This window comes from Tenrec ecaudatus, chromosome 1 (genome assembly GCF_050624435.1).
Source record: "Tenrec ecaudatus isolate mTenEca1 chromosome 1, mTenEca1.hap1, whole genome shotgun sequence".
Taxonomy (NCBI): Eukaryota; Metazoa; Chordata; class Mammalia; order Afrosoricida; family Tenrecidae; genus Tenrec; species Tenrec ecaudatus.
The window spans coordinates 157,573,539-157,601,179 of record NC_134530.1 but is presented as its reverse complement, the minus strand read 5'-3'; the positions used below and the strand labels follow the sequence as shown (position 1 = coordinate 157,601,179).

General features: G+C 44.7%; 1 protein-coding gene across 2 annotated transcripts in view; it reads right to left on the bottom strand.

Annotated features, from left to right (window-relative positions):
- The window catches only part of GPR89A (G protein-coupled receptor 89A), a 40,203-nt gene extending 14,403 nt beyond the window's left edge, over positions 1 to 25,800 (bottom strand). The window contains exons 1-7 of one of the 2 annotated variants that reach the window (XM_075560522.1): positions 25,603 to 25,800; positions 12,768 to 12,827; positions 11,637 to 11,740; positions 10,917 to 11,023; positions 10,171 to 10,272; positions 6,776 to 6,896; positions 3,262 to 3,342 (exon numbers count right to left, since the gene is read on the bottom strand). In XM_075560522.1, coding sequence (XP_075416637.1) covers positions 3,262 to 3,342; positions 6,776 to 6,896; positions 10,171 to 10,272; positions 10,917 to 11,023; positions 11,637 to 11,740; positions 12,768 to 12,827; positions 25,603 to 25,644 — 617 coding nt within the window. In that variant the 5' untranslated portion in view covers positions 25,645 to 25,800. Of the gene's footprint in view, positions 1 to 3,261; positions 3,343 to 6,775; positions 6,897 to 10,170; positions 10,293 to 10,916; positions 11,024 to 11,636; positions 11,741 to 12,767; positions 12,828 to 25,602 lie in introns of those variants that run through there. The other variant, XM_075560529.1, reaches the window with a different exon arrangement.
- Positions 25,801 to 27,641: the final 1,841 nt, after the last annotated feature.

The window sequence follows — 27,641 nt, the reverse complement described above, 5'->3', positions numbered from 1 at the left end:
ACAGTAAGTCTTTGAGATAAAATCCCAGGAGGCAATTAGGTAGTTGCTGAGTTGTGTGGTAGCTGCCTGTTTTGTCTTTAAAAGAAATTGCCAGTGTGTTCTAGAGTGGCTGTACTAGTTACATTCCCACCAGCAATGTAAGAGTCCAGTTTTTCTGCAATCTCACGAGCACCAATTTTAGCCATACACACACACACACACACGCACACGTATTTCACTGTGGTTTTGATCCACCATTCCCTTAATGGATTATGATGTAGTTTGTAAAGTGATTTTTTTTTTTTGGGTTCAAGTTCTTTTTACCATGGCATAGTTACACAAAACCACAATCTTAAAACTATACTAATTTTGGGTCTAAAGATTATATTAGAGTCTATGCCCTGGGTTACCAAAACAAAGACTTTAATATTGAAATCAATTATTAAAAAAACCCAAACAACAGGTCACTTAATTCTCTCAACTGGAAAAAAGCTGAGCGGCTTTGATCACTAATGCAGCATGGTCCCACTGACTGAAGTTGTGTTTTGTGAAAGGCTCTCCAGTGAGCATAAACCTCAGTCTATCCCGTGTTCCAAATGGGAAGCTACTGCCCCCAATTTTCAACCATTAACTTTCTATACATAATAAAACCAACTTACTATGGCCCTCCACTGCTGAATCAGAAGATGGCTTTCTGGTCACTATTCTGCACCAATAACCAGTGTTTGCAAAACCCGCCCGTTTTCTGTTGTTGCCAAGAACAAGGCGCTAGTCCTGAGTCCAAGGGAGAAGGAGGCTTTCTACTCACACGAAGAGGTTCAGTCTTGGAAACCCACACTGGCAGTCCAACCTTGTTCTGGCTACAGAATAGACTCAGTGGCATGGAGTTTGGTTTCAGGACTGCTGGGTCAGAATTGGTTTGAGGACAATGGGTGCATGACTACAAAGGACCCAGTGCTGTCATGGGAACCCTGGGCACAGTGGGTTACGTGTTGGGCTGCTGACCACACGTCAGTCATGTGAAACCACCAGCTACTCCACAGGAACAAGGCGAGGTCTTCTACTCCTGAAAAGATGTAGTCTTGGAAGCCTACAGGGCGGGTCTACTATACGATATGGTCTACGATACGGTAGCCTTGGCAGTGAGCCGAGTGTTGTCACGCTGGCCATCTATCTGCCCTGTTAGTTCCAGTGAGGCCTGAGCTCATTATAATTAGGTCAAATTGGGAGGCTGATTCTTCTGAGAGTTACTCAAATTTCCAAGACCTACTCAGGACCATAAGCATCCCTAATCCTGACTAGACAAGGCCTACAGGGGCACCGGACTACTGTGGGTATAGTTCAGAGAGAATTCCCAACCATAATTTGTAATTAAATGGATGGACATGTGGTTCCTCCACATTTGATAGGGGACATGGTTCTCTTATATAATCTCTTATATACCTGAATATATTAATCTCTTCATATGGACAGAAGAAATACAGTCCAAGGAAGAATAATCTTGGGAGTCAAAATAGTGTTCCCATCTTTCAAAATAGTGTTGTTCCTTGTGGGAAATTGAGGACCCGGAAGAGAATGCAAGCTGCCAAGTTCTCTATGCTCATAATCACAGGAAGGCTGACTTCCATGGGGGAAGGCCCTCACAGTTGTGAGGTAGAGATGACTCCTAGTACACATTCTCCAGACTAAAAATCACCCCTCAAATATTCCCCCCAATAGTGGTACTTCGAAGATGCCTCTTACAAGCACATGGCTGCTCACCATGCAGCCGGAGGCTACTGTCTCCGAGAGCAAACAAGTTCTGCTGTCCTCCCAATCACAGGGCACTCAGCCCTTTCTAATGTCTACCTCCAACACCATTCATGGGTTCTCCCCTGTGAGCTCAGGGACAACCTGGGATTAAGCCCCTGCCCACTCTAGTATCTATGTGCTTAATGGGTGCTTGCAAGCCCTAAGACTAGATAACCCACTGGAAAAGACAGTCGCTCTCTTGATCCCGACACTGGAAAGGTGAGCTCCTATTCCGCTGTCTGCCGTCCTTTTCTTCCCTAATTGCACTGCTGCCCCTGGGGACCCATTCCTGTCTTTCAATACGGAATAATTCTGCTCTTATTGTTTATGTAACAAACCTGCACGCAATACATTTATGAAACTAGATGGCCTAGAATGTCTGTAAGCCAACTGTATCTAGTAAATAAATGCATTCAAACATATGTCTACCTCTAATAACAGTAGAGTCTCCTAGAAACAGATAAAAATGGGTGAATCTGAGTCCCTACCTTTATCATGGTAACATCTAATATCTCTTACACGAAGGCATCTTTGACCTGACTACAGGTCTTATTATAGGAAAACACTGAAAAATTCAAAACTACTTGTGACGTGCAAAGTCCCTGTGCTACCATTTATAGATGTAATAATAGCTTTACTAAAGATAGTAGACAAAAGACTATGCTTCACGAAGGCAGGACTTAATTATCTTGCTTATTGTTCTACCTCTAGAACCTAGTTCACTGCCTAGCATAAATGCCATTTTCTATAATCATTAGATTATTAAGGCCAGAATTGATCTTTAGTAACAGGGCGGCTCTACTCTGTCCTATGGGGTCACCAACAGGCATCAATGTGAAGGCAGCGAGAGTACGGCTCAGAACATCTTACTGTTAGCTCCACTTGAGACGAGGAAAGCAAGATGACCAAGCGCAGGCCACGCTGTGTGCAGCCGACCAAGGACTCAAACTCACAGTCAGATTCCAGCCTCTGTCACTGAGAATCGAGAGGCCTGCACTGTATCTCTGTTACCAATCCTCTATTTCAGCCTTCACTTTGGAAACATACCTTTTAAAAGGACCTCTAAAACAATAATAAAACCTTCGGTCATTAGAAGACTTACAGGGTTCCTTAAATAGTTGGTGAAAAGTAAGTTGAAAAGACTAGGTCAACATGAAAAAGTTTGTAAAACTGCAGGACAGTAAACTTTAAAAAAACATTCAGTACCGGGCACCTTCAAACATAAAAGTTTCTTGACAGTTGGTCTAGAGAAAAACACCTAAATTCAGGAAGCACCGAGAACAGCAACCATGACATATACCTAACTCACACAAAGTAACCCTTACGGTTAAGGTGTAGAATTTATGTGGCAAGTATATGAAAAGTTGCTTTTAGACAAGACGAGACACTCCACCTTTGATGGCACCGTATGAGAAAATGAGCCAGAAGGATTCCCTGCCAGTGCCGATTCACAGCCAAATTCACGTTACAAAACTCTGTAGTGTAGCTTACCTTTTCTTTTTGCTTATGATCATATCCATCGTTTGGAGCAGTCGCCTTTCCAGAGCTAGAATATCTGTATCAGTTACGTTCCTATAAAAAGCACAGAAGAGTAATGCACAAATCGCGATCATGACCGGGCCACGCAGTCTGTCCTGTTGAGAGTATAAGATGACCATGATGGTGCACGGCTCTCTCCTCTTGCTTCAACATCCAGTGACAGTTAGGATCTATGTTTCAGTGCACTCTCTGTGCTTTACGATTTCATTTCTCATGTGGTACAAATGGGCACGAACATCTTTGCAGTTCAACAGCCCTAACATGCATTACTCAGCAACATCAACTGCATTCTTCTTGCTTTCTTTCCATATATTTAACAGTTTTCGACATTGTTGTTCTGAAACAACATAAAATCCACCTACTTACTTCTAGAAGAGGGGTCGGCAAACTGCGGCTCTCGAGCCACATGTGGTTCTTTTGGTGTGTACATGTGATCTGAAGTGAAATTGAAATATTTGAATGGATATTATTCAGATAATGGTGATTTACTGTAAAAACTCAAGTATAAAGCCGATCTGAATATCAGCCGAGGCACCTAATTTTACCATAAGAACTTCATAAAAAAATGTGCTGGGAGAGGGACATGTCTGATCAGAGCACACGGGAGCAAATGAAGGGGGGAGGAAGAGAGAGTGGAGCATACCCTGGCTCACCAAGCCTTGAGGACGATATCCCTGTTCAGAGCAGCCATGCACAGAGAGGACCACATGGCCGGCCCCACTATGAGACATGACGTCCCTCACTGACCCATAGCCCTATGGGGGACAGCACTGGAAGCACAATGCTGCAGGAATTGCACCCAATCTGACCTCACCACACTGAGGCAAAACCCTAAGGGCTTGCAACAGAACAGCATGGGGAGCAGAGCAAGGAAGTCCGGAGGGAGTACCAAAAACAGACTCTGGGGTAGGGCATGGCACCCCATCAGACTTGACTGGAAAACACTCCTAAAGGTAAACAAACAGACCTTGAACTATTTACAGGCTTTTCTTTCATTGGTTTGTTGTTGTTGTTTTCTACTGTTGCTTTGTTTTGCTCTGTCTTGTTTTTTGTGCATATTATTATCTCTGCAGGTCTATCTAGATAAGATAGGCAGGAGAAACATCTGGAGGAGAAAACAAGGGGACCAGGGTTCTGGGGGGGGCATGAGAGAGGGAGAGGTGGGGGAAAGGAAGTGGGTGTTAACAAACTCAAGGACAAGGGAACAACACGGGATCCAAAATCGGTGTTGAGGAGAGTATAGGAGGCCTGGTAGGGCTTTATCAAGGGCAATGTAACCAAGAGGAATTAGTGAACCCAAATGAAGGCTGAGCATCATAGTGGGACAAGAGGAAAGTAAACAGAAATAGAGGTAATATCTAGGAGGCAAAGGGCATTTATAGACATCTAAATACAGGCATGTACATATATAAACATATTTATATATGATGATGGGGAAATAGATCTATGTGTATATATTTATAGGCTTAGTATTAAGGTAGCAGATGGACATTGGGCTTCCACTAAAGTACTTCTTCAATGCAAGAACACTTTGTTCTAACAATCTGACATTCTGTGATGCTCACCTTCCCGACACAATGGCTGAAGATAAAGCGGGTACGTAAGCAAATGTGAAGAAAGGTGATGGTGCCCGGCTATCAAAAAACATAGCGTCTGGGGTCTTAAAGGCTTGAAGGTAAACAAGCGGCCATCTAGCTGAGAAGCAACAAAGCCCACATGGAAGAAGCACACGAGCCTGTGTGATCATGAGGTGTTGATGGGATCAGGTATCAAAGAACACAAAATCGTATCATTGTGAATGAGAGGGCATGTGGGGTGGGGACCCAAAGCCCATCTGAGGGTAACTGGACATCCCCTTACAGAAGTGTCACGGGAGGAGACGAGCTAGTCAGGTTGCAGTGTAGCAACAATAAAACATACAACTTTCCTCTAGTTCTTTACTGTTCCCCCCCCGCACTACCATGATACCAATTCTACCTTACAAATCCAGCTAGACCAGAGTATGTACACTGGTATAGATAAGACACACGGGGAATCCAGGACAGACAGACTCCTCAGGGCCAATAATGACAGTAGCGATACCAGGAAAGTAAGGGGAAGGTGGGGTAGAAAGGGGGAACCGATCACAAGGATCTACATATAACCCCCTCCCTGGGAGATGGACAACAGAAAAGTGGGTGAAGGGAGATGTCGATCGGGCAGTGTTAAGACATGACAAAATAATACTTTATAAATTATCAAGGGTTTGTGGGGGAGGGGGACGTGGAGGGAGGGGAAAAAGAGGAGTTGATACCAAGGGCTCAAGCAGAAAGAAAACGTTTTGTGGGAATCTAGGACGGACGAACCCCTGAACACCAGCGGTGGGAGTGGCAACACCGGGAGGGAAGAGGGTGTAGAAAGGGAGAACTGATCTCGGGGATCTATGTGTAGCCTCCTCTCTGGGAGATGGGCAATGGGAAGGTGGGTGAGGGGAGACGCTGGGCAGTGTAAGATAAGATAAAATAATTATTTATAAACTATTAAAGGACCAGGGGGAAGTGGGGAGCGGGGAGGAAGAGGGAGAGGGGAAAAAAAAGGAAATTGAGCTGATTCCAGGAACCCATGTGGAAAGCGAATTTTGAGAATGACGAGTGCAGCGAATGTATAAGGGTGCTTTGCTCAATTGATGTATGTATGGATTGTGATAAGAGTTGTATGAGCCCCAATAAAAAGATTTATTAAAAAAAAAAGAAAACGTTTTGAGAACAATGATGCCAACAAATGTACAAATATGCTTTACACAGTGGATGGATGTATGGATTGGGATAAGAGTTGTACAAGCCCCCAATAAAATGATTTCAAAAAGAAAAAAGTGCTGAAAAACCGCTTATACTTGTATACAGTAATTTATTTGTAAAAATATATTTATGGCGCTGAAATAATTTTTAAGTTGGTGCGCGACAGGACTGGCTCTTCCATCTCAAAAGCTTGCCACCCCTGGTCTACAATTAGAGCTATTTGAGCCTGCTGAGATTCACCATCACTTTATTATTCGGACATGGCGCAGACTTATCATTTTTCTCTCTCTTGCTTTATTTGATCTTTTTACGTGTACAGAGGAACAGACCTTATCAATCAATATTCATACAACAATGTTCAATTTGGCATTATTTCCTATTCTACTTTGGGGAGGAATTGATTTGTTGAAGTTGAGATTAATTCACACTGATGTCCACTGGAAATGTGCCTTTAAGGGACTGGCATTTGCCTCCGAGAAAACAAACAAATGTAGGACAAATAACCAGGGGAGCCAATGTGAGTGGTAGGACTTACTTAAAGATTCCTAGGTCAGGGCCCACAGGGATAGAGGAAGAGGAGACTATGAGGGCCGTGCCGTAGACCTAACACTGACGCATTCATCACGATGGGCATGATTTGACTTGTCTATTGGAGAAGGGATGGGGAAAAGGAGACAAAGTTCTCATACCTGAGGAAGTAGGACATGTAAGTATACGGGCAGTTGACAGCACCAAATCCCGAAAGAAGGGCCATGAGAGTCACTCCAATCACACCTACGCGGCTGATGAGCTGCTCAATGGACAGGATCCCTGCAAACATCAGGGCGCAGGAGTGCTAGGTGACGCAGACACACGGGCTCTCCTCGGCACTGCCGGGGGAAACCACACCGAAACAGCCACAGGACAGCGAACTAACTCACACAAAGCAACCCCCCTTAAGGATTAGGGTGCAGCGTTTATGCAATAAATACATAAAAGTCTATTGATTTTTCTGTCATCCCACATGCTTCAGAATCAGCTCTCTCACTATAAAATAAGAATCATAAACACTATTTATTAATCAAGGGAGAGTGAACTGTAACAAAGTAAGTACTTTTAGTAAAAGCTTTAGCAAAAATTAATGTAAATTTGCTGAAAATGTAAAACCAGTATGTAACACTTTGCATTATTATTACATACATTTCATTACATACATCGCTCCCTCAGGTTCTGCTTGCCGTAGCTTATCCCTAACTTTTCTGTATCTAAGAAACACATAAAGAAACTGAGCACCCACTGCCGGGGAGCCGGTTCTGACCCACAGGGACACTATAGGGAAGAGGAGGCAAGTCTTTATGAGAGCACACAGCCCCATGGAAGAATGCACAGATGACTAACCCAAAGACAAAACTGTGAGTTTGAGACCATCACATATATTCTAGTTATCCATTATTCTTTGACATTTATGAATGCTGGAAATCAACTCAGTAGCTAATGTAAACATTGATGGATTTGGGATAAATGAGACAAAGCAGCGTTTAATAACTCAGAATTTAGAGTCACAGGAAAGGTGAAGTTTTGCTTCCTCTTCATTTACCTACACCAATGGGTAAACATTAGCGCTGTCCTTCACATTCCGTCCACTCTGAAATTCCTGTACTCCATTTGCGACAACGTCTTAGCCCGTTATTCCCAGCTTGCTGCCACCTCTGGTCTCAGTCTTTTACTTCTCCAGCATCATCTCCTTCTGCCCAGCTTGGGCCCCAGATTTGCCGGCTTCGACTCCTCTCACCAGCGCGCAGTCCCTACTTGCTTCTTTTGGAAGCACACATTCCGATAGCTCATTTTCCAGGTGTCCCTGCCTGAGCAGCCTAAAACTGTTCAAATGCACTATCATATTGGTGTCATTACGGGTTTATTGTTTCCAGTCTTAGCGGAGGTCATAGCACTACTGAGTAATTCTTCCCTTCTCTTTGGTCTCAGCAGCTCCTCCTTAAAGTCCTCTTCCTTCCTTCCGCCTTTGAGAGGCCCCTGCTGAAAAGTCAGCTGCTCAAACCCGCAGGCCGGAGAAAGCGGCAGTTTGCTTCTGTGGAAATTACACCCTTGGAAACGCTACAGGGCAGTTCTCCTCTCTGCTATCGAGTTGCTCTGAGTAGGAGCAGGGAGCTGGCTTGGTGTGTCCATGTCGTCAAACCCAGACATTGTGTGTGAGGCACAAACTACCGTCACGCTCCCTCGACCGGCTTACCTCCGGGATCACTCAGTGGCTGAGAACGAGACAGAGTCTGCCCACTGGTGAGATTTCTCCCCGTGTGCTGCTGAGGTTAGTCCTGCATCATCACCCATTTCCTCTTTCTTTTATCTCTAGGCTTTCCTTCCTTGTCTATTCTGTTAAGTTTCAAGTGTTTTCCATAAGAAAACGTCTGCCCGCACGCCTTCACTGTATCTCTGGCTATTTCCCTTGCACAGCTTCGGCTCCTGAAGCAAGTTCAGACTTACCTCTCCGTCACTTCCTGCTCATTCCTCAGCGGCTGCCAGCTACGCCTCTCCTTTACGCGGCATAAACCCGCTTCACTAACAACGGGACTGACAACATAACACTGCTTCGGTGAGGTTTCCTGAGTCGGTTCCAACTAATCGCCACCCTATGCACAACAGAACGAAACGCCGCCAGCTCCATGCACTCCTCACCACTGGTGCTGTTTGTGGTCGCCGTGTCACTCTACCCTGTTGAGGGCCTTCCTCCTTTTTGCTGACTTTCTACTTTACCAAGCATGATGCCCTTCACCAAGCATTGGTCAAAGAAAGGAAGCCTTGCCATCCTTGCGTCTAAGGAGCGATAGACTGTCTGTCTTTCTGGCGGCCCACGGTTATTCTTTGCCAACACTGTAACTCACAGCTATCAATTCTCGGGGCTTCCTTATTCACTGTCCTGTTCTCTCAGCATATGAGACGACAGAAAATTCCATGGCGTGGGTTAGGCGCACCTTAGTCCTCCGAGTGACATTTTTTGCTTTTAACACTGCAGACATTCCTTGACTGCTGCTTCCAGGAGCAATGGGCGTGGACTCCAGGAAAATGAAACCCTGACAACCCAATTGTTCCTACTGATCAGGATGGTAACACGAAGCACCAGTTTAGAACCCGGACTGTTTTAAGCATTGACTCATTTAATCTTAACTTTCTTCTGAGTGAGATATTATGGAAAACCCCATTTATAGATGAGGAAACTGAGGCACAGAGGTTAAGTAACTTAAGTCAAGGCCACACAACTAATAAGTTGCAGAGACAGGATTCAAATAGCCTAGCTCTAGAGCCTGGGCTCTTAACCATCACAACATGATGGTCCTGACTTTCCTCCTGGTTGCAAAACTCAGTAACATTTTTCCATCTTTGTTTTACTTGATCATTCACAGCCCTAGATCCTTTCTGCTGAAAATGATTTTCCTTTCTTTCTTCCGCAATGACATTTCCCTAGGCTTTCCTTTCTAATTCTCTAGTTAGACTTAATGGGCCCTTTGTCTGCATGGGCCAGAAGTATCAATCCCATTTCAACGGACACATTTTCTCTGGGTGCTCTTGCCCGTTTCTCCAGTTTCACCTAATGGTATTTGGCTGACAATTTCAAGATTCTTGGAGAGCCCACCATGTGGAATGATGAGTTTATACTTTTTCCCCTAAGCTCCTTAGGATAGTATTCAATTACTTGTGTATCCAAGTGCCTACTGATGCCGCTGTTGCTACATGCTGAGTCACAGTGACCCTGCCGCACCCTCACAATCGCTAATAGGGGAGCCGTTTCTGCAGCTTCTCTATCAATCCACCTCCTTCACGGTCTTCATCTTTTCCCGCTCACCTTCTACTTTACCATGCGTAATGCGCTTTTTCAGGGACTGGCCTCTCTCCTGATAACATGCCCAGCGGACATCAGGTGATGTCTTACCTTCCTTGCTCCTGAGGAGTATTCTGGGTGTACTTCTTCCAAGACAGATTTGTTTGTTCTTTGGGATGTTTATAGGTAACTTAGGACCCAAAAGCAGAAGTTAAAGAATTGTTTTCAAAATCTGAAACAAATGATCACCCTCACCTCCCACCACACACTCACCATGTTTTGGGCTAAGAATAGGAAATGGATCTCCCAGTTTCCAGAAGAAATACATGAAAGTCAGCCATAAGACACAGGAAAAAATCAGTCGTTGTTTATGCACTAAGAGAGGGGAGACAAGACTGTCAGGGAAAACAGCTGTATGAGCATGTACGTTAAAGAGCTGGCGCTATTAAAACACAGGACCTTGACAATTAGTATTTGACTGGCTTGTTCACTTGGCAAATGCTTGATAGGACGGCACAGTTTCTATTGTGTTAGTTTTATCTTTACCACCTTAAGTGAAGTTTGAGTGAAATGGAGATGTGGGTTAGGGGAGAGAGTAAAGTAATAGAAACAAACAAAGCTTTGGTAGGATTAGCCAATCATTCATTGAGTCTTTGTGTGTCAACCTCTGTAAGAGGCTGCGTGCAAGGTGTCCCTACATAACAGCAGCTGCTGAAAAACTCACTGCCACGGAGTCAATTCTGACTCAGGGGGCCCTATAGGGCAGCCTAGAACTGCCTCAGTGCATTTCTGAGACTGCATATCTTTAGGGGAGTAGAAAGCTTCATCGTTCCCCTTTGGAATGGCTGGTGGTTTCGAACTGCTGACCTTGTGGTTAGCAGTCCAATGTGTAGCCCACTATGCCACCACGGCTCCTTTGCAGCTGCCGAAAGTGAAGTAGAAATGAAACTCTCCACACCTCAAGCTCCCGAAAGACTCATCTTCATCTACTTACTGATAGGAGAGCGTAAAATACTCACATAGTCGGATGTTGCTGACGATAAAATAACCGATGTAAAAAGGCACCATGAAAACCAAGATCAGTAGAATGACACACAGGTTCATCTTCCAGTGAAAATAACGGGAGCTGAAACGCACGGTGAAGAACATGATTGGGACTGGGGAGGGCACAACGTGAGATCGCCGAAGTCTTCCAAGGGGCCCATGCTCCCTGAACTAGTGCTGAGTATATTTCAACTAATAAGCCACTGGGCTAACTACTATGTGCTCATCCAGACATTGAAAATAGACAGAAAGCTCTGAGAGGTAAACGTGCCCATCCCAGCCTTCCAAGGCTTCCCTCCCTGAAACGAGAGCCCTAATGCTGTAGCGCTGTCCATGGGTCTTCCTTCCCGGACAGGCATCCACATACACAAGTACTGGGAGAAGGGCTGTTGTCCCCCTTCTCTCCTAGGTAGCTTTCTCTTTCTTTTAATGTTTAAAATCCTTTTTCTCGTATTCTAATATAAGAATTAAAAGAAAATAAATGTCAAACATAGTATGTGTTATATGCACTAAAAAATATGCCTTTTGTATCCTCAATATAATTAAACATCTGATTGCACCATTACTTTTGCGGTGACCACTGTAGTACCCGAGATGAAATTACTCACGTGGTACAATGTTTCCAGCTATGAAATCAGGTCACTAGAGAGTAACACAGCTCTATTCCAGAGGGGAGGTGTAGCACCCTTACTCACCTGCTATTCAACACGCCTAAGATCTCAAATATGATGAGCTCAAACATGGTGCAAGAAAAGGCAAAAGTCACGGAGAAGATCACCTGTACAACATACTGACGTACCTGTTAGAAGCCAGAGAGAGAGGCTAGAAGTCATTTCCTTGTTTTAAATATTAAACCGACAATCTCTTTTTGGTTAAGAGTCAGAAAACTCATTCTGAAGGAATTCTCAAGTAATTGGAAATAGGGCCATGAAGCTATTTTAACTTTATAGTTCTTAAAGAAATAAACCAACTAAATAAAAGTAGGTAGCTCTTCTAAAATTCAAAAAATTTCACGCAAAGAGACACACACACACACACATACACACACTTTTCTTCCTGTCTGCAAATACTGTATCAGTGAATCAGAGATCACTGTTACCTCCTATGGATGAAGAATTTAAAACGTAGAGCATATATGGAGGCTTCAAAGAGTCTATGGAAGAGTGGAATTAAAGGATGAAGCAATTCTTAAATGAACTTTTGGAAGGCCCTTCTTGTAATGGATGATGCTTACAGGGTTCTTCCAAGTTTCTGCAGCCCTGGGGGCTCTCCTGGGAGGCCTGGAAGAGTCCAGCCTCTTTCGGACAACACTGCAGACTCTTGGGGGGAGGTTTTGTGGTGAACATCCCGGAAACAATTCAAAGAGAGTAGCTAACCATTGCGCTTATAGCTGAGAGCATGACTGACTGGGGACTGTCCAGTCTAGAGCAGTGACGTTTTTCTGAATCTAAGGCTTAAGATAACCAAGTCAGTCTTGAAAGTTTAGTATTAAATACAATTTTAAGATCATAATTTAATAATTAACAAGTCAAAGCCAAGTAGACAAATGAAAAAGAGTTGTCACAGGGCTATAATACATTAAATTATATGCCAAAGAATAACGTTCTGATCTTACACATGGTACTTAGAGATATGGCTTCAATATTTCCTTGCTCCTGGCTTCCAGGACTCATGACATAGAACTCATGAATTGCCCTTTAAAAAAATGACGTAAGCCTAATTGTACTCTCCATCGCAGTATTTAGTATATACGCCACCCCCTTCACTTTTAAAAAACAATCTGAGTTCATAGAGCTTTAGGCAGAACCAAAATGATTCGTTCTCACCTCATAGTCCTTAAACAATTGGCGCATGAAGAAAAGCCACCCAAATCCGAAGAAAAGAATCTGGAGGAGGAAGAAGACAGGTTATCATTACAGATGCTGGTTTACACTCAAAGGCCTGCTTAGAAACAGTAAGCTTATTTCAGAGATTAAAGATGAGATTACCTATACAGGGCCCACTTATCAATGTCTATAACATTGGGAGTAGATAGTAACATGCTCTTAGACATAAAAAAAAAATCATTCATGCCCCGTCCCCAAACCCACTGCCACCAAGTCGATCCAGACTCACATGGACCCTACAAAATGTAAGATCTTTAAAAAAAAAAAACCATTTTATTGGGGCTTTTTATACCTGTAATCACAATCCATCCACACATCCATTGTGTCAAGCACGTTTCTGCATATGTTGCCATCATCACTTTCTATATATTATATATGTATGTATATATATTAAAACGTAAGATCTTTAGGTCAGTAGGCAGCCTCATCTTTTTCTCTTGGAACAGCTGATGGGTTTGAAGCCCAATGGCATGATTTAATTGAGAAAAAAATGGAATTATATATTTTCCTGTAATCTTATAATTATAACCCAAAGAACTTCAACTAAAACTAGCCACAGCCATTGAGTCCATTCTGACTCATTGTGACCATTGAGAGCAGAGTAGAACTGTGGGAGGTTTCCCAGGGTGGAATCTTGAAGGAATGAGATTGCCCACGCTTCGTAGCTGGTGGGCTCAACGCGCTGGGCTTTTGGCTAACAGCTGAGCACTTCACCACAGGACAAGTGATCAAACAGAGAAAGAGCCCGGGAGCCAAGCTTTTTAATACGACCCCCGTTTCAAAGTATTAAAAAGAAAAATGAAGGACAAAGAGTTGAGACCACCCCAAAACAGAAAGCTTTCCCCCGCACCTCCCCCACCCAGGCTAAACCATATAACATGGTTTCCAACTCTGTGTAACGCCAAACAATTGCAGGATCCGCATCGTCAATGTTGGTTGCAGCTGGCATCATGGATAGTAGCCCCAAGATAGCTCTGCTCAGTCTTCTAAAGCCGGTTTGCTTTTCACTGGTAAGCAGAACTTTCTGTATAGCCCCACAAGTTAATTTTCAGAGGTGGTGTGCGGGCTGGGTCTAACTTGATTCTTTTTCAAACAGTTGTACTGGCACTTCATCCACATGGCACACAGTCCAACGGTTCGACCACAGCAAGAAGAGTTAACCTCATTCTTTCAGCTGTGCATTCTAGTTGTCCCAGCACCATCAGTTGAAGAAACTGGGCATTCTTTCCCTATAGGGCGGGCTGGGCATTTGTGTCAAAAATCAATGAGCCACAGATGTATGGCTTTATTTCTGGATTCTCAATCCTGTTCCATTAGTAGATACAATGTATCTACCTTTATGCCAGCACCACACTGTTGGGAGCTTCATTCTGTTGCGCATAGGGTTGCTGAGTCAGAACTGACTTGATGTCCCCTAACAAGAGTAACAACACTGTTTTGATAACTGCAGTTTTATAGTATGGGAAGGATTATTCCTCCTACTTTATTGTCGCACCCCCTCCCTCCCAACCCCAGGGCTGTTTTGATTATTCAGGGTCCCATAGAATTCCATGTGAACTCTGGGTGGATTTTTCCATTTCTGGGGAAAAAAATTGCGAGGATTGTGTTGAATCTGGGTAGTGTTGGCAATACCGTTGTTAGGTGCTGCCAAGTCGCAGTGACCCCACGTACACTGGAAGGAAACACTGCCGAGTCCTGAGCCGTCTTCCCAACTGCGGTATTTGGAGCCACTGCGTCACTCCACTCTGTTGAGGGCCTTCCTTGCTGGTGCTGCCCCTCTGCTTTATCAAGCATGCTGTCTTTCCCGGGACGGGTCTCTCCACCCTTGTGTCTAAGGAGATCTGCCAGTACTTTGTCCAAGACAGGTCTGTCTGTTCTTTGGGCAGTCCATGGAACTTTCAATACTCCTTGCCAGCACCCTAATTCAAATGTATCCCTTGTTCTTTGGTCTTCCTCACTCAATGTCCCACTTTCAATTGCATCTGAGGCAACTGAAAATACTGTAGCATTTGTCAGGTACACCCGTCTTCAAAGCAACATTTTCCTGCTTTTGAACACTTTAAAGAAGTCACATACCGCAGATTTACCTACTGCAATATGTCCTTTTATTTCTTCATAGCTGCTTCCATGACCATTGGTTGTGGAGCAAGCAAGATAAAATCTTTGAAAACTTCAACCTTTTCTCCATTTATCATACTCTCTTTTGGCTCACTTGTAAGGATTTTGGTTTTCTTTACAGTGTGTTGTAATCCATACTGTAGGCTGTAATCCTTGATCTTCATCAGCAAGTGCTTCAAGTCTTCCTCCCTTTAACCAAGCACGCTGTGTTATCTGCATATCCCAGGTGTGGTAGTTCCATAATCTGGTGTCAATTTGGAACTTGACAGGATTAAGAGTAAAGGCATCGAGTCTAGTCTATCAATCGGATCATAGCCTCTGTGTGGGCATGGCCTTCTCCCGAGAATTCTGGGAACTCCTGTTTCTACTCCTTAGAGGTGGGAGACACCTCTCTCTCTCTCTGCTCACTCCCTGGGAGACTTTGTAGGTGACAAGATGCATGGAACTGTGCTTGTGCCCTGACCTGGAGAAGCCCTGTGGAGACCCTAGGTCAGTGTTGAGATGCTTACAACGCCACTGGATCCAAACACTTTCTACCCACTGGCCTGTAATCGTCCTGCATTTGGTGTCATTGCATGTGTTTCGTGAGTCTGAAGAGGACTTTATAGATTGGTATCGGACATATGGGCTAATATTGAACTTATGGACTTGCTCTGGACTGGGCTGGGATGTTTTCTGAATATTCAATTGCTATTGTACATAAGCCTCTTTCTTATATACATGTGTTTATGAATTTGTTTCTTGAGTCTACCCAGACTGTCACAGCAGGTTATTAAGAAGCCTTCCTCTAAACCTGATGCCATGTTCGCCTTCATAAAGTTGCGCTTCGTGGATTATTTGCTCAGCAGATAGACTGAAGTATGGTTGATACAAAAGTATGGAGGATACAAAATTATTTGATTAACTTCAGACTGAAGGTTTTTGTAAATCCTATAATATCCCGATCACTAGGTGGGGTGACTAGAAAAACAAATCCAGAGACACTCATGTGTGTAAGAGAGTGCTTTATATCAAAGAGCAATTGAATAGTGAGAAAACATCCCAGCCCAGTGCAGATCAAGTCCAAAAATCTGACATTAGCACGTATGTCCGATACTACTCCATAAACTCCTCTTTAGACTCACGCAGCACATGCACCGATGCAGAATGCAGGAAGATCACAGGTCAGTGGGGAGCCAGTGGCGGTGGAAGCATGTCAGTGCTTGCACTGGCTCCTCCAGCTGAATAGCTCCTTCACGTGACGGGGAAGCAGAGTATGTTGCCCATCTCTGAGGAGATTCCCAGAATCCTCATGAGAAGGTCAAGGCCACAAGGAGACATCATCAGGCTGTGACCTGATTGACAGGCTGGACTCTACCCCTTGACTCTTAATATCAAGTTGACCCAAGAGGATGCAAGGACCATGCTAGCGCTTGTGGGTGGTGCCTATAATGTGAACAGCTGCCCTGACTGGATCTCCTTGCAGGCGGATACATATTATCCTAACACAGACTGCACTGCTCTTCAGACCAGCTCTCGGGCTCTCTCTGTTTGACAATGAATGAGAGGGCATGCCGCTTGAATTGGGCCTTCCCTGGGTAACTGACTTTAAGTCTTCTAATTCATCAACATGTACATTCTTCCATTTACTTAGATCTTCTTTAATTTCTTTCAACAATATTTTATAATCTTAATCTCCTTGTTTAAAATTATTTCCATGTGTCTTACTCTTTTGATGCTATTGTAAAGTGGATGTTTTCTTAATTTCCTTCTCCAATTGTTCACTGCTAGTGTATGGAAACAAAAGTTTGTGTTGACTCCATGGTCTGCAACTTTGCTGGATTTGCTTATTAGCTCTAATTGTTACTATTATTATTGTGTTTTGGCTGATTTGTTGGGATTTTCTCATACATGCAAGATGATGTCATCTGAGAACAGAGATGATTTTGTCTCGTTCTTTCTGATTTGGATGACGTTGATTTCTTTTTCTTGCTCTGGTTAGAATGTCAAGCTCAATGTTCAATAGTTGGGGTAAAAGTAGACAATGGTGTCATGTTTCTGATCTTGAGGAAAGCTTTCAGTCTCACTAAATCCAGTATGTTAGTTGTAAAATTTTCATAAATGCCCTTTATCATTTCCAAGAATTTACCTTCTATCCCTATTTTGCTGTTTTACTTATTAAGAAAAGTTATTTGATTTTTTCCCAAATGCCTTTTTTTCTTTTAAATCATTTTATCGGAGGCTCATATGGCTCTTATCACAATCCATACATCCATCCATGTGTCAAGCACATTTGTTGCCACCATCATTCTCAAAACATTTTCTTTCTGTTTGAGCCCTTGGTATCAGCTTTTCATTTTCCCCCCTCCCTCACGAACCCTTGATCATTTATAAATTATATTGTCATGTCTTACACTGACCGATGTCTCCCTTCACCCATTTTCTGTTGTCTGTCCCCCAGGGAGGGGGTTATATGTAGATCATTGTGATCGGTTCCCCCTCTCTCCTCCCACCTTCCCCTTACTCTCCTGGTACGGCTACTCTCATTATTATTCCTGAGTGTTTTATCTGTCCTGGATTCCCTGTGTTTCCAGCTCTTATATGTACCAGTGTACATTCTCTGGTCTAGTCAGATTTATAAGGTAGAATTGGGATCATGATAGTGCAGGGGAAGAAGCATTAAAGAACTAGAGGAAAGGTGTATATTTCATCGGTGCTATACTGCACCCTGACTGGCTCCTCTCCCCATGACCCTTCTGTAAGGGGACATCCAATTGCCCACAGATGGGCTTTGGGTCTCCACTCTGTACTCCCCTTCATTCACAATGATATGATCCAAATGGCTTTTCTTTATCAATTGAGATGATCATGTGAGGACTGCCCAGCACAAAAAAATGCTCCAGACTACCTGTGAGGGAAGAAATTGACATGGTTGTGACCCTGATTTTGGCTCTTTTGTTTCCAGAACAATGGGAAAACAGATGTTTGCTCTTCACAGTCACAGGTTTGGTATTTCTATTACGGGAAGCTAAGACAGGAAGCATAAGGACCCCAGTACGAAGAGTGAGGTGGTGACAGGGACCAGTTTCTAGTGGGTTGAGGGTGAATGAGAGGCAAGACAGTACAGGCAATAAGCACAAATTATCCTAGCACGAGAAGAGAAAACATTTAGAAAGGAGGCTAAAAATGCAACTCAGAGAAATTACTGAAATCCAAATGAAGGCCAAACACGTTAGTGCGACAAGAGAAAGTAAAAGGAAACAGAGGAAAGAACTAGGAGGCAAAGGGCATTTACAGTCGTCTAAATAGAGGCATGTACATTTGTAAATGTATGTATATATAATGATAGGAAAATAGATTTATGTATATATATTTATCAGTTTAGTATTAAGGCAGCAGAGGGGCATTGGGCCTCTACTCAAGTACTCCCTCAATGCAAGAACACTTTGGTTCGAATAACCTGGCATTCCGTGATGCTCACCTTCCAGACACCATCGCTGAAGAAAAAATGGGTATATAAGCAAATGTGGTGAAGAAAGCTGATGGTACCTGGCTATCAAAAGAGATAGTGTCTGGGGTCTTAAAGCTTGAAGGTAAACAAGCAGCCATCGAGCTCAGAAGCAACGAAGTCCACATGGAAGAAGCATGCCAGTCTGTGTGATCAGGAGGTGTTGATAGGATCAGGTATCAGGCATCAAAGATCCTGAACAAAAAATCCTATCATTGTGAATGAGGGGGAGTGCAGAGTGGAGACCCGGAGCCCATCTGTGGGCAACTGGACATCCCCTTACAGAAGGGTCGTGGGGAGGAGACGAGGCAGTCAGGATGCAGTATAGCACTGATGAAACATACAACTTTCCTCTATTTCTTTAATGCTTCCTCCCTACCACTATCATGATCCTAATTCTACCTTACAAATCTGACTAGACCGGAGGATGTACACTGGTACAGATAAGAGCTGGAAACACAGGGAATCCAGGACAGATAAATCCCCTAGGAACAATAATGAGAGCAGCCATACAAGGAGGGTAAGGGGAGGGTGGGGTAGAAAGGGAGAACTGATTGCAAGGATCGACATATAACCTCCTCCTTGGGGGACGAACAACAGAAAAGTGGGTGAAGGGAGACGCTGAACAGTGTAAGACATGAAAGAATAATAATAATTTATAAATGAACAAGGGTTCATGAGGGAGGGGAAAATGAGGAGCTGATACCAAGGGCTCAAGTAGAAAGGAAATGTTTTGAGAATGATGATGGCAACAAATGTACAAATGTGCTTGGCACAATGGATGTAGGTGAAGGGATTAAACGGAGAGAGAGAATGGAGGGAACACAACTCTGGAAGGTAAGATGATGACACTATTAATTAATATTATTTCTGTTATCAGCTACCTATTACTGACCACTTACTAGATGCTAGGCACTCGGTATTTGCCATTGTAATCTCATAAAAACTGTGTAAGCCAAGTTGTATTGGCTTCATTTCACAGAGAAAACTGAGGCCCAGAGAAGCTGAGCAACTCGCCGAGCCAGTGTCAGAAGCAGGCCTCACTCTGACGCCTATGCAGCACACCCCACAGCCTGGCTTCCTAAGCACTCCACAGGGGACTGCTCCCGGTGACCAGCATTGATGGAGAACGTGGTCTGAAAGAGAAGTAGGATGCCTGCCATTTTCTCAGATGGGAAGAGAGGAAAAGGGCTGTGGACATAGGAAACTGCTTTTATTAAAGTGCAGGAACTGGGAGATCACATCTTTTGACCTCGCTTCTCTTGAGGAAATAAGATTATCCACTAAGAGTAAAGGTGGTGGGGACGGGAGGTGTCCTGTCCTCTGAAAGGAGTGATAAAGATTCTGAGCAATCATGAAGGCAATGGAACAAGTTGCTGACTAACATCAAGAAAAGACAAACAAACAACAATCGATATGCCGAGTGTGTTCACAAACCCATGTGTTGGCAATATGCACAGCAGCATGACAAAGATGGCCATTCAGCAGTTTGCTGGCTCCCGAATCTGTGGTGGAGAAACAACAACAGCGATCTAAGTGGACTTTCACCTGAAGATAAAGGAATTAGAGGGCGTAACTTGGAAGCACAAACCCAGATCCAGTAGGAAAGGAAAGAAGGGGTAACTGGAGGAGGAGAAAGTGCTCCAAAACTAACTAGGAGAGCCTTTTGGCCATTATAAACCATCATCCGTGCAGAAAGCGAGAAGCCCCGGCGTTTAGAGGTTACACACAGGTGATTGCTGAGGCTATGACGGAAGTGGGCTATGCTGGGCAATGAGAACATGGAGTGTTGCTTGGTGTGGATGGATGATAAAGAAGGCCATCCAGATCAGCTGAACTTCAGAAAGGAAACACGTGCAGCGAGTCTGAAGAGGGAGCGGAATAATGAAAGAAAAAATATTTTACTAGCATAAATATATCATTGCTAACTAATTATTAAAATTATTAATATTTCACAAAACAAAGAAAGCTTAAAGAGATGTTTAAACAACTAATGGAGGGTGGGTAATAATTGAGGAATCCATGAAGTCCAGGGTAAATGTGAATTCTTGCATGATTACACAGGATCTATAAAGCATGTAGAAGGAAAATGAATTTCCAACAGCTTATATGCAAAATGGGAGGCACAGTTTCTTTCTCAAAAAAGAGATTGAGAATTGTGCAGAGCCAGTGCTCTGACCTTAGGACTTCTGAGTAAACTTTGGAGCCGTTAATTAAGTCTCATGTGCTGGGTCCCAAGGAGAGAATAGTGAGCAAGACAGGCACCTGGCTCTCAAGGCTATCGTCTATGAAGGAGGAAAACTGGCACAAAACAAGTGCTGTTGTTCAGCAGAGGGGGGAATGTCAGCCCATAGGCCATATAAGGCCCCCGGAATCTTCACTACCAGTTAGCATCATCACATGCCTCACCACAGAGAAGCATTTCAGCCACCACGTTAGAGGTGAGTTCATCAAAGGCTTGATCAGCATGGCTCTCAAATGATATTATAAACATCCAAATGGCCTTTGGCAGAAAAAAGGTTCCCCATCCGCATATGAGGGAGAGAGGGCCGGGAGCACTACTGAGGCATTAATTAGGGCATTCGGTCCAGTCTGGGTGAGGCTTCTTGAGTGTCCACGCTGAGACGACAATGCTGAATGCAAGTCACCCAGAAGATGAGGGAGGGAGAGTATGGAAAAAACGGTTTAGAAAGAAAGAACAAATTGTGTGGAAACCTGGAAGCAGGATAGCATGGTCAGGTGAGAGAGCTAAAAGATGTTTAATATGCTAAGCGTGTACAGTGAGGAAATGGTGAGAGTCAAGGCTGAAGAGGTAAGAGCCAGGGCCCCATCATAAGGGACCCTACAAGCCATATAAAAGAGTTTGGCCTGCATCCTCTGTCATGTGAGCAATCTTTACATCAAGATGCTGCCTGAGGCTAACCAGCCTCAATACAGGACCATTGCTTCGGTTCAAAGAAATCTTTCAATTCATACAAAAATAGGATGGTGGTGGTGGTGGGTTGCAGGTTCCAGCATGCCCCTGAGTTGATTCCGGGTGCTGGTGAGCCCTGCAGTACAGAGCAGAAGTGCTCCACCGGGCTTCTGGGCTGTAAGCTTTATGGAAGCAGATCACTGGGCCTTTCCTTTGCAGTCCTGCTTGGGGGGGGGGGGGGGGGAGGGGAGAGGGTGGTACAACTATCAACCTTTAAGTTCCTTTCAAAAGCCCAAACTCACTGCCATGAAGTAGATTCCGACTCACTGTGACCTAGTCAATCAGCTGTTTGCAGCACCCAGTGACACGCCCTCATTTTTTACTGAATACACATTATTAGGCCTCTACTATGTGCCAGCCACTGATGTATACGCTGAGGGGAATGCCACAGAGAACAAGACAGATAACAGTCTAACCGCATTGGGTTTACAGATAAACACAGACACAGAAATAAATACTAGTGATAAATTCTATGAAGCATAAAACAGGAAAAGGAGAGAGAGGTAGCTGGAATGGGCAGCCACTTTGGTTGGAAGGAGGGGTTAGGTAAAGTGTTGGATGACGTAACCTTGCCTCCTGAAAGCAAAGAGGGCTTGAAGCACTGGTGGAGATCAAGGACTACAGCCCTTCGTATGGATTACACCTCAACCTAAAGAACACACAACCAAACACATGGAGGGAAGGAGTCGCTGGGTCTGGGGGATCAGAATCAGTCTTGGACACCAGGGTCAATCGGCATATTACAGCCCCAGAGACGATGTTCTACATCCTCATTTAGTGGGTTGGGACAGGGGTCTTAAAAGCTCTTGAGCAAACATCTAAGGTGCAACCAGTAGTCTCTCTCTGAGCAGGGTACAAAAGGATGGTGCAAATTAAGAGACACAGGGAAACAATTAGTGTAATGGACCACATGAACACCAGTTCTCTTCCTAACTGCTGAGACCAGAACCAGATGGTGCCTTGCTACCACTCCTAACTGCTCTGAAAGGGTTCACATTACAAGGTCCTGAACAGTGGTGGAAACCGTGGAACAAAACTCAGAGAGTCCAGGTTTACAAGCTGGCTAGAGACTGGTGGAGCCCTAACTGAGACTGTGGCCGTTAGAAACCCTGCATGTCTGAAAACGCACTCACTTCCAAGGTTCAGTTTTCAGCCAAATAGACAGGGCTATAAGGGGAACAAGAACACTAGGGAGGTGTGCACGCCTCAGAAGTATCGACTATTAGAGATCAAAGGGCAGCATTTATACAAGGATGAAGTTTAGAAGGGGTAGGAGAGAGAAGGCAGAATGGAAACAGGGATAAGTGACGTTACATTGTGATGATTGCAATCCATGAGATGAAAAAAAAAGTGTATAAATTGTTGAACAGAAAACTGATCTACCTGCTCTGTAACCCCCCGCCCAATTCACAATAAATAAACACCCCTCCCCCGAGAAGAATTTATTTCAAAGGACGGCACTGAATCTGCAGCTCCGGGAGAGGGAAGCACATCCTGGCCCACCAGGTCTTGAGGACGATATTCCTGAGTAGAGCAGCCAGTCCACAGAGAGGACCACATGGCCAGCCCCACTATGAGACATGACGCCCCTCACTGACCCATAGACCTACAGGGGACAATATCGGAGACACAGTGTGGGTATTGGGCCCGATCTGATCCCGCCACACGGAGGCAAAACACGAAGTGGGCGCAATAGAACAGCAAGGGAATGGAGCGGCAAGGTCCCTAGGGATTGCTAAAGGTGGACTTTGGGGCCAGGGCATGGTGTCCCAACAGATTGAACTGGAAAACACTCCTAAAGGTCAACAAATAATCCTTGAACTAACTACAAGCTTTTCTTTCTTGTTCTGTTTTTTTTTTTTGTCTTTGGTTTGTTATTGTTTTGTTGTATATTGTTGCTTGGTTTTGCTGTCTTGTTTTTGTGCATGTTATTATTTCCGCAGGTCTGTCTAAATAAGATAGGCTGGATGAACAATCTGGAGGAGAAAACAATGGGACCTACAGTTCTGGGGGGACATGGAATAGGGGGAAGTGGGGGAAAAGGAAGTGGTGTTAACAAACCCAGGGACAAGGGAACAAGTGATCCAAATCAGTGGTGAGGAGGGTGTAGGAGGCCTGGTAGGGTGTGATCCAGGGTAATGTAACCAAAAGGAATTACTGAAACCCAAATGAAGACTGAGCATGATAGTGGGACAAGAGGAAGGTCAAAGGAAATAGAGCACAGAGCTAGGAGGCAAAGGGCATTTATAGAGGTCTAAATAAAGGTATGTATATATGCAAATATATTTATATATGAAGATGGAGAAATAGATCTATGTGCCTATATTTATAGGTTTAGTATTAAGGTAGCAGATGGACATTGGACCTCCACTCAAGTATTCCCTCAATGCAAAAATACTTTGTTCTATTGACTTAGCATTCCATGATGCTCACTTTCCCAACATGATCGCTGAAGACAAAGCAGGTGCATAAGCAAATGTGGTGAAGAAAGCTGATGGTGTCCAGCTATCAAAAGATGTAGCGCCTGGGTCTTAAAGGCTTGAAGGTAAACAAGCGGCCATCTAGCTCAGAAGCAACAAAGCCCACATGGAAGAAGCACACCAGCCTGTGTGATCATGAGGTGTTGAAAGGATCAGGTATCAGCAGAACAAAAAATCTTATAGTGAATGAGTGGGGGAGTGTGCAGTGGAGACACAAAGCCCTTTGGAAGCCACTGGACTTCCCCGTACAGAAGGGTCTTGGGGAGGAGACGAGCCAGTCAGGGTGCAATGTAGCCATGAAGAAACGCAACTTTTCTCTAGTTCCTAAATGCTTCCCGCTCCCCTCCCCCACTATTCTGATCTCAATTCTACCTTACAAATCTAGATAGACCAGAGGATGTACATTGGATGTACACAGATAGGAACTGGAAACACAGGGAATCCAGGGCAGATGATCCCTTCAGGACCAGTGGTGAGTGGCAATACTGGTAGGGTGGAGGGAGGGTGGGTTGGAAAGGGAGAACCGATTACAGGGATCTACATGTGACCTCCTCCCTGGGGGACGGAAAACAGCAAAGTAGGTGAAGGGAGACGTCAGACAGGGCAAGATATGACAAAATAATAAATAATAAATTACCAAGGGTTCATGAGAGAGGGGGAAAATGAGGAGCTGATGGCAGGGGCTTAGATGGAGAGCAAATGTTTTGATAATGATGAGGGCAAAGAATGTGCAAATGTGCTTTACACAATTGATGTATGTATGGATTGTGATAAGAGTTGTATGAGCCCCTACTAAAACGATTTAAAAAAAAAGAGAGTAAAACACAACAACTCAAAGGTAACAGGAAGTCCTTGAAAGGTTTTAAGATGGTCACATATTCCAATTCTTGAAGATTGGTATATTTGAATATTATGCAACAAAACCCAAGAATTTTATGAAATATGGTAAATTTAAAAATGAAAAAGTGACTATTGAAATGAGAGGGTTCTCGGTGGCATTTTTGGGTTTCAACTTTCTTGTGTTGTTCTGAAAGTTCTTCAAGAGATAAAATGTTCTCCTCGAAATACAAGCTGGATCAAAGAACGTAGAATTGGTTTCGTTTCAACACCAAAAGGGCACTCTTTCTGTTACTTGCTACTTGAAAAGGGTACAATTAAGAAAAGATACTTTAAATGAACGGAAAGACGAGGTGGTCAATAATTAGGTCGTCAGCTTCTATAGACATCTGGCCCAACAATGATTTATTTACCTAGCTGCTTGAGCGGTGAGGAGTCGTTCTCCCTAGGAGCACGGCAGGGTCTCAAAATAGAAATACACACGTCACCCCAGCGCTGTGATAAACGCTGGGATGAAAATAAACAGAACATAGTAACTCAGGGAATGACAGGGTAAGAGCATCATCAGATGAAGCTCCGAGCCTTAAAAAAGGCCGACAAACGTTGGCTGATTTACGACTGGGCGGCGGCAGCAGCAGCTAAAGGACGCGGTGTGTCGGGCGCAGTCTCTGAAGCGACGCCCACACCCGCGCCGGCGCCGGGACGCGACCGCCGGGCCGAAACGCCCACACCGGCTCCCAGGCGCGAGCCCGCGGGCTCCCGGGCGCTGTGCGGGCCGCCCCTCCGGCCGGCGAAGCCAGGCGACTGCTTCCGAAGGCGGACGGAGCAGGGCGACGCGCTCTGGCGGCGGCGGGCGCGACCCGAGGGGCGGAGACTCACCTGGGAGGTTACCATGATGCTGGAGTCGATGAGGAAACTCATGGCGGAGTGTGGAGGCCTCGCGCCTCCGCCCGCCGACTCTCCGAGGCCGCGGCGCCCGCGGGCCGCCGGCCCCTCACACAGCCCGCCTTTGCCCGGGGGCCGCCGCGGGGACAGCCGCTTGCCCGCCCGACGCCATCAAGCTGCGTCCCCAGCCGGCCAATCAGCGGCGGAATCCTTCCTTTCCCGCTTCCGGTTGGGAGTGGGCGGGGCAGACAGGCGCGGGGCGGGGCCAAGGGCGAGGCTGTTGAGGGGGCGGGGCTTCCTTAGGGCCGGCTTGGCTTAAGGCGGGGCAAGTTGTACTGCTGTGTCTTGAGAGCTGAGAGCAGATTCAATGCAAAGTAGCATTTCCTGTTCCGAGACCGGGGAAGCTTAGACCTGAGAGTAGCCATTGTATTTTTAAGCGTTCATTCTATTTTATAATGTTCATGGCTCATAACATGAAGTTATTTAATAAGGGAATCGATTGCATGCCAAACGGGTTCTTTATAACGGGTTAGGCTGTACGCACAGGCGTGCCTATGCAAAATAGCGCCTATGGCAATTAATTTAAAATTGCTCTGTGATCTCTCATAACGGGCGATGGAAAGTGCTCATCAGCGTCCCTCGCCCGGAAGAGGCGGGCATGGTATAGGGCAGGCCATACCTGCTATATGCTAGCCAGATTCGCTTCTGCCTGTAAGTCAGACAGTGTTCACTTCGTTACAGTAAAAGTCGATGGAGTTGATTCAGCTCAGAGACTATAGCACAGAGTGGAACTGCCTCATTGGGTTGGGTTTGCATGGCTGTGAATCCTTACAGAAGCACACGGCACATCTTTGTCTTTGGGGAGGTCTGGCGGATTCCAACCGGCCGCTGCCTTTTCTGCCAGCTTAGGGTTCAATCACTGCGCCACTAGCGTTCCTTGAAAAGTGGAACAGCAAATGAATACAGGTCTTTGACTTATGTTCCGTTTCATTCCCACCTCTACTGCAAAGTCAGTTCTTTGGTATGTTGAGGTTCTCATTTTCCCCTTCACTGTTATTGCCTTTTAGTATTAGTACGGTTAGTCATTCTTCAACTCTGGGGATTGGAAACATTACGTCTCCGAAGGATAAAGTCAGCGAATGATGCCAAGGCTTTCTATGTCGTGCATCTCTCACTAACTCACTGTCATCAAGTCAACGCTGACTCATGTCAACCCGCTGTGGGATTCCGAGACTGCAACTATGTATAGGAGTAAAAAGCCCAATCTTTCTCCAGTGAAGCTACTGGTGGTTTTGAACTGCTGATCATGCAGATCACAACCCAACACATAACCACTATACTAGCAGGACTCCTAGCATGTAGTACACATTCATACTGAAAAAAAAAATGTACCAAGAATCTAGTGGTAAGTGTAGTTGCCATAAGCTGGGAGCTACTTGTCTAGCAAATACAGTTAACCAAGTGAATTTCTGTTATAGCAGCAACGTAAACACATTGATAGCAAGTGATAACAGGGCAATTGCAGAATGCTCCTCTTTCACGCAGGGCACTTGGGTCCAATTACCTGCCAATATACCTCATCCATTGTTGGTGGGAGCTAGTGTGTAGTTATGTGTATACCAGACAGGGGTCAGCAGCTCTTAAACTAAAACAATGTAGGAAGAAAGTCCTGTCGATCCACCTTTGCAAATCCACCAGTGGAAGCCCTATGGATCGCAACAGTCTGATCCTATCACAGGGACGCGGCTGCACCAGGCAACTCTTGGTTCAGTTGCAGAGGGGCCAAGGGTGGAGGCTTATTCCAGTCATACTTAGGATGCGCCACCCCACACCTGGAGCTCTGTACTCTGTGAGCACCCTTTGAAGTGGCACATAGACACACTGAAGCATCCTCAGAGTTGAGCTACCAGATTAAGAATGGTGGATGACCTTGAAGATGGCTCAGGAACATGACAGCTGTCTTCATGTGGAGGAATGAGTAGAACTGATATGATCCCAAGAGATCATTGTAGGCCAAAGTTCAATGAAGCTAG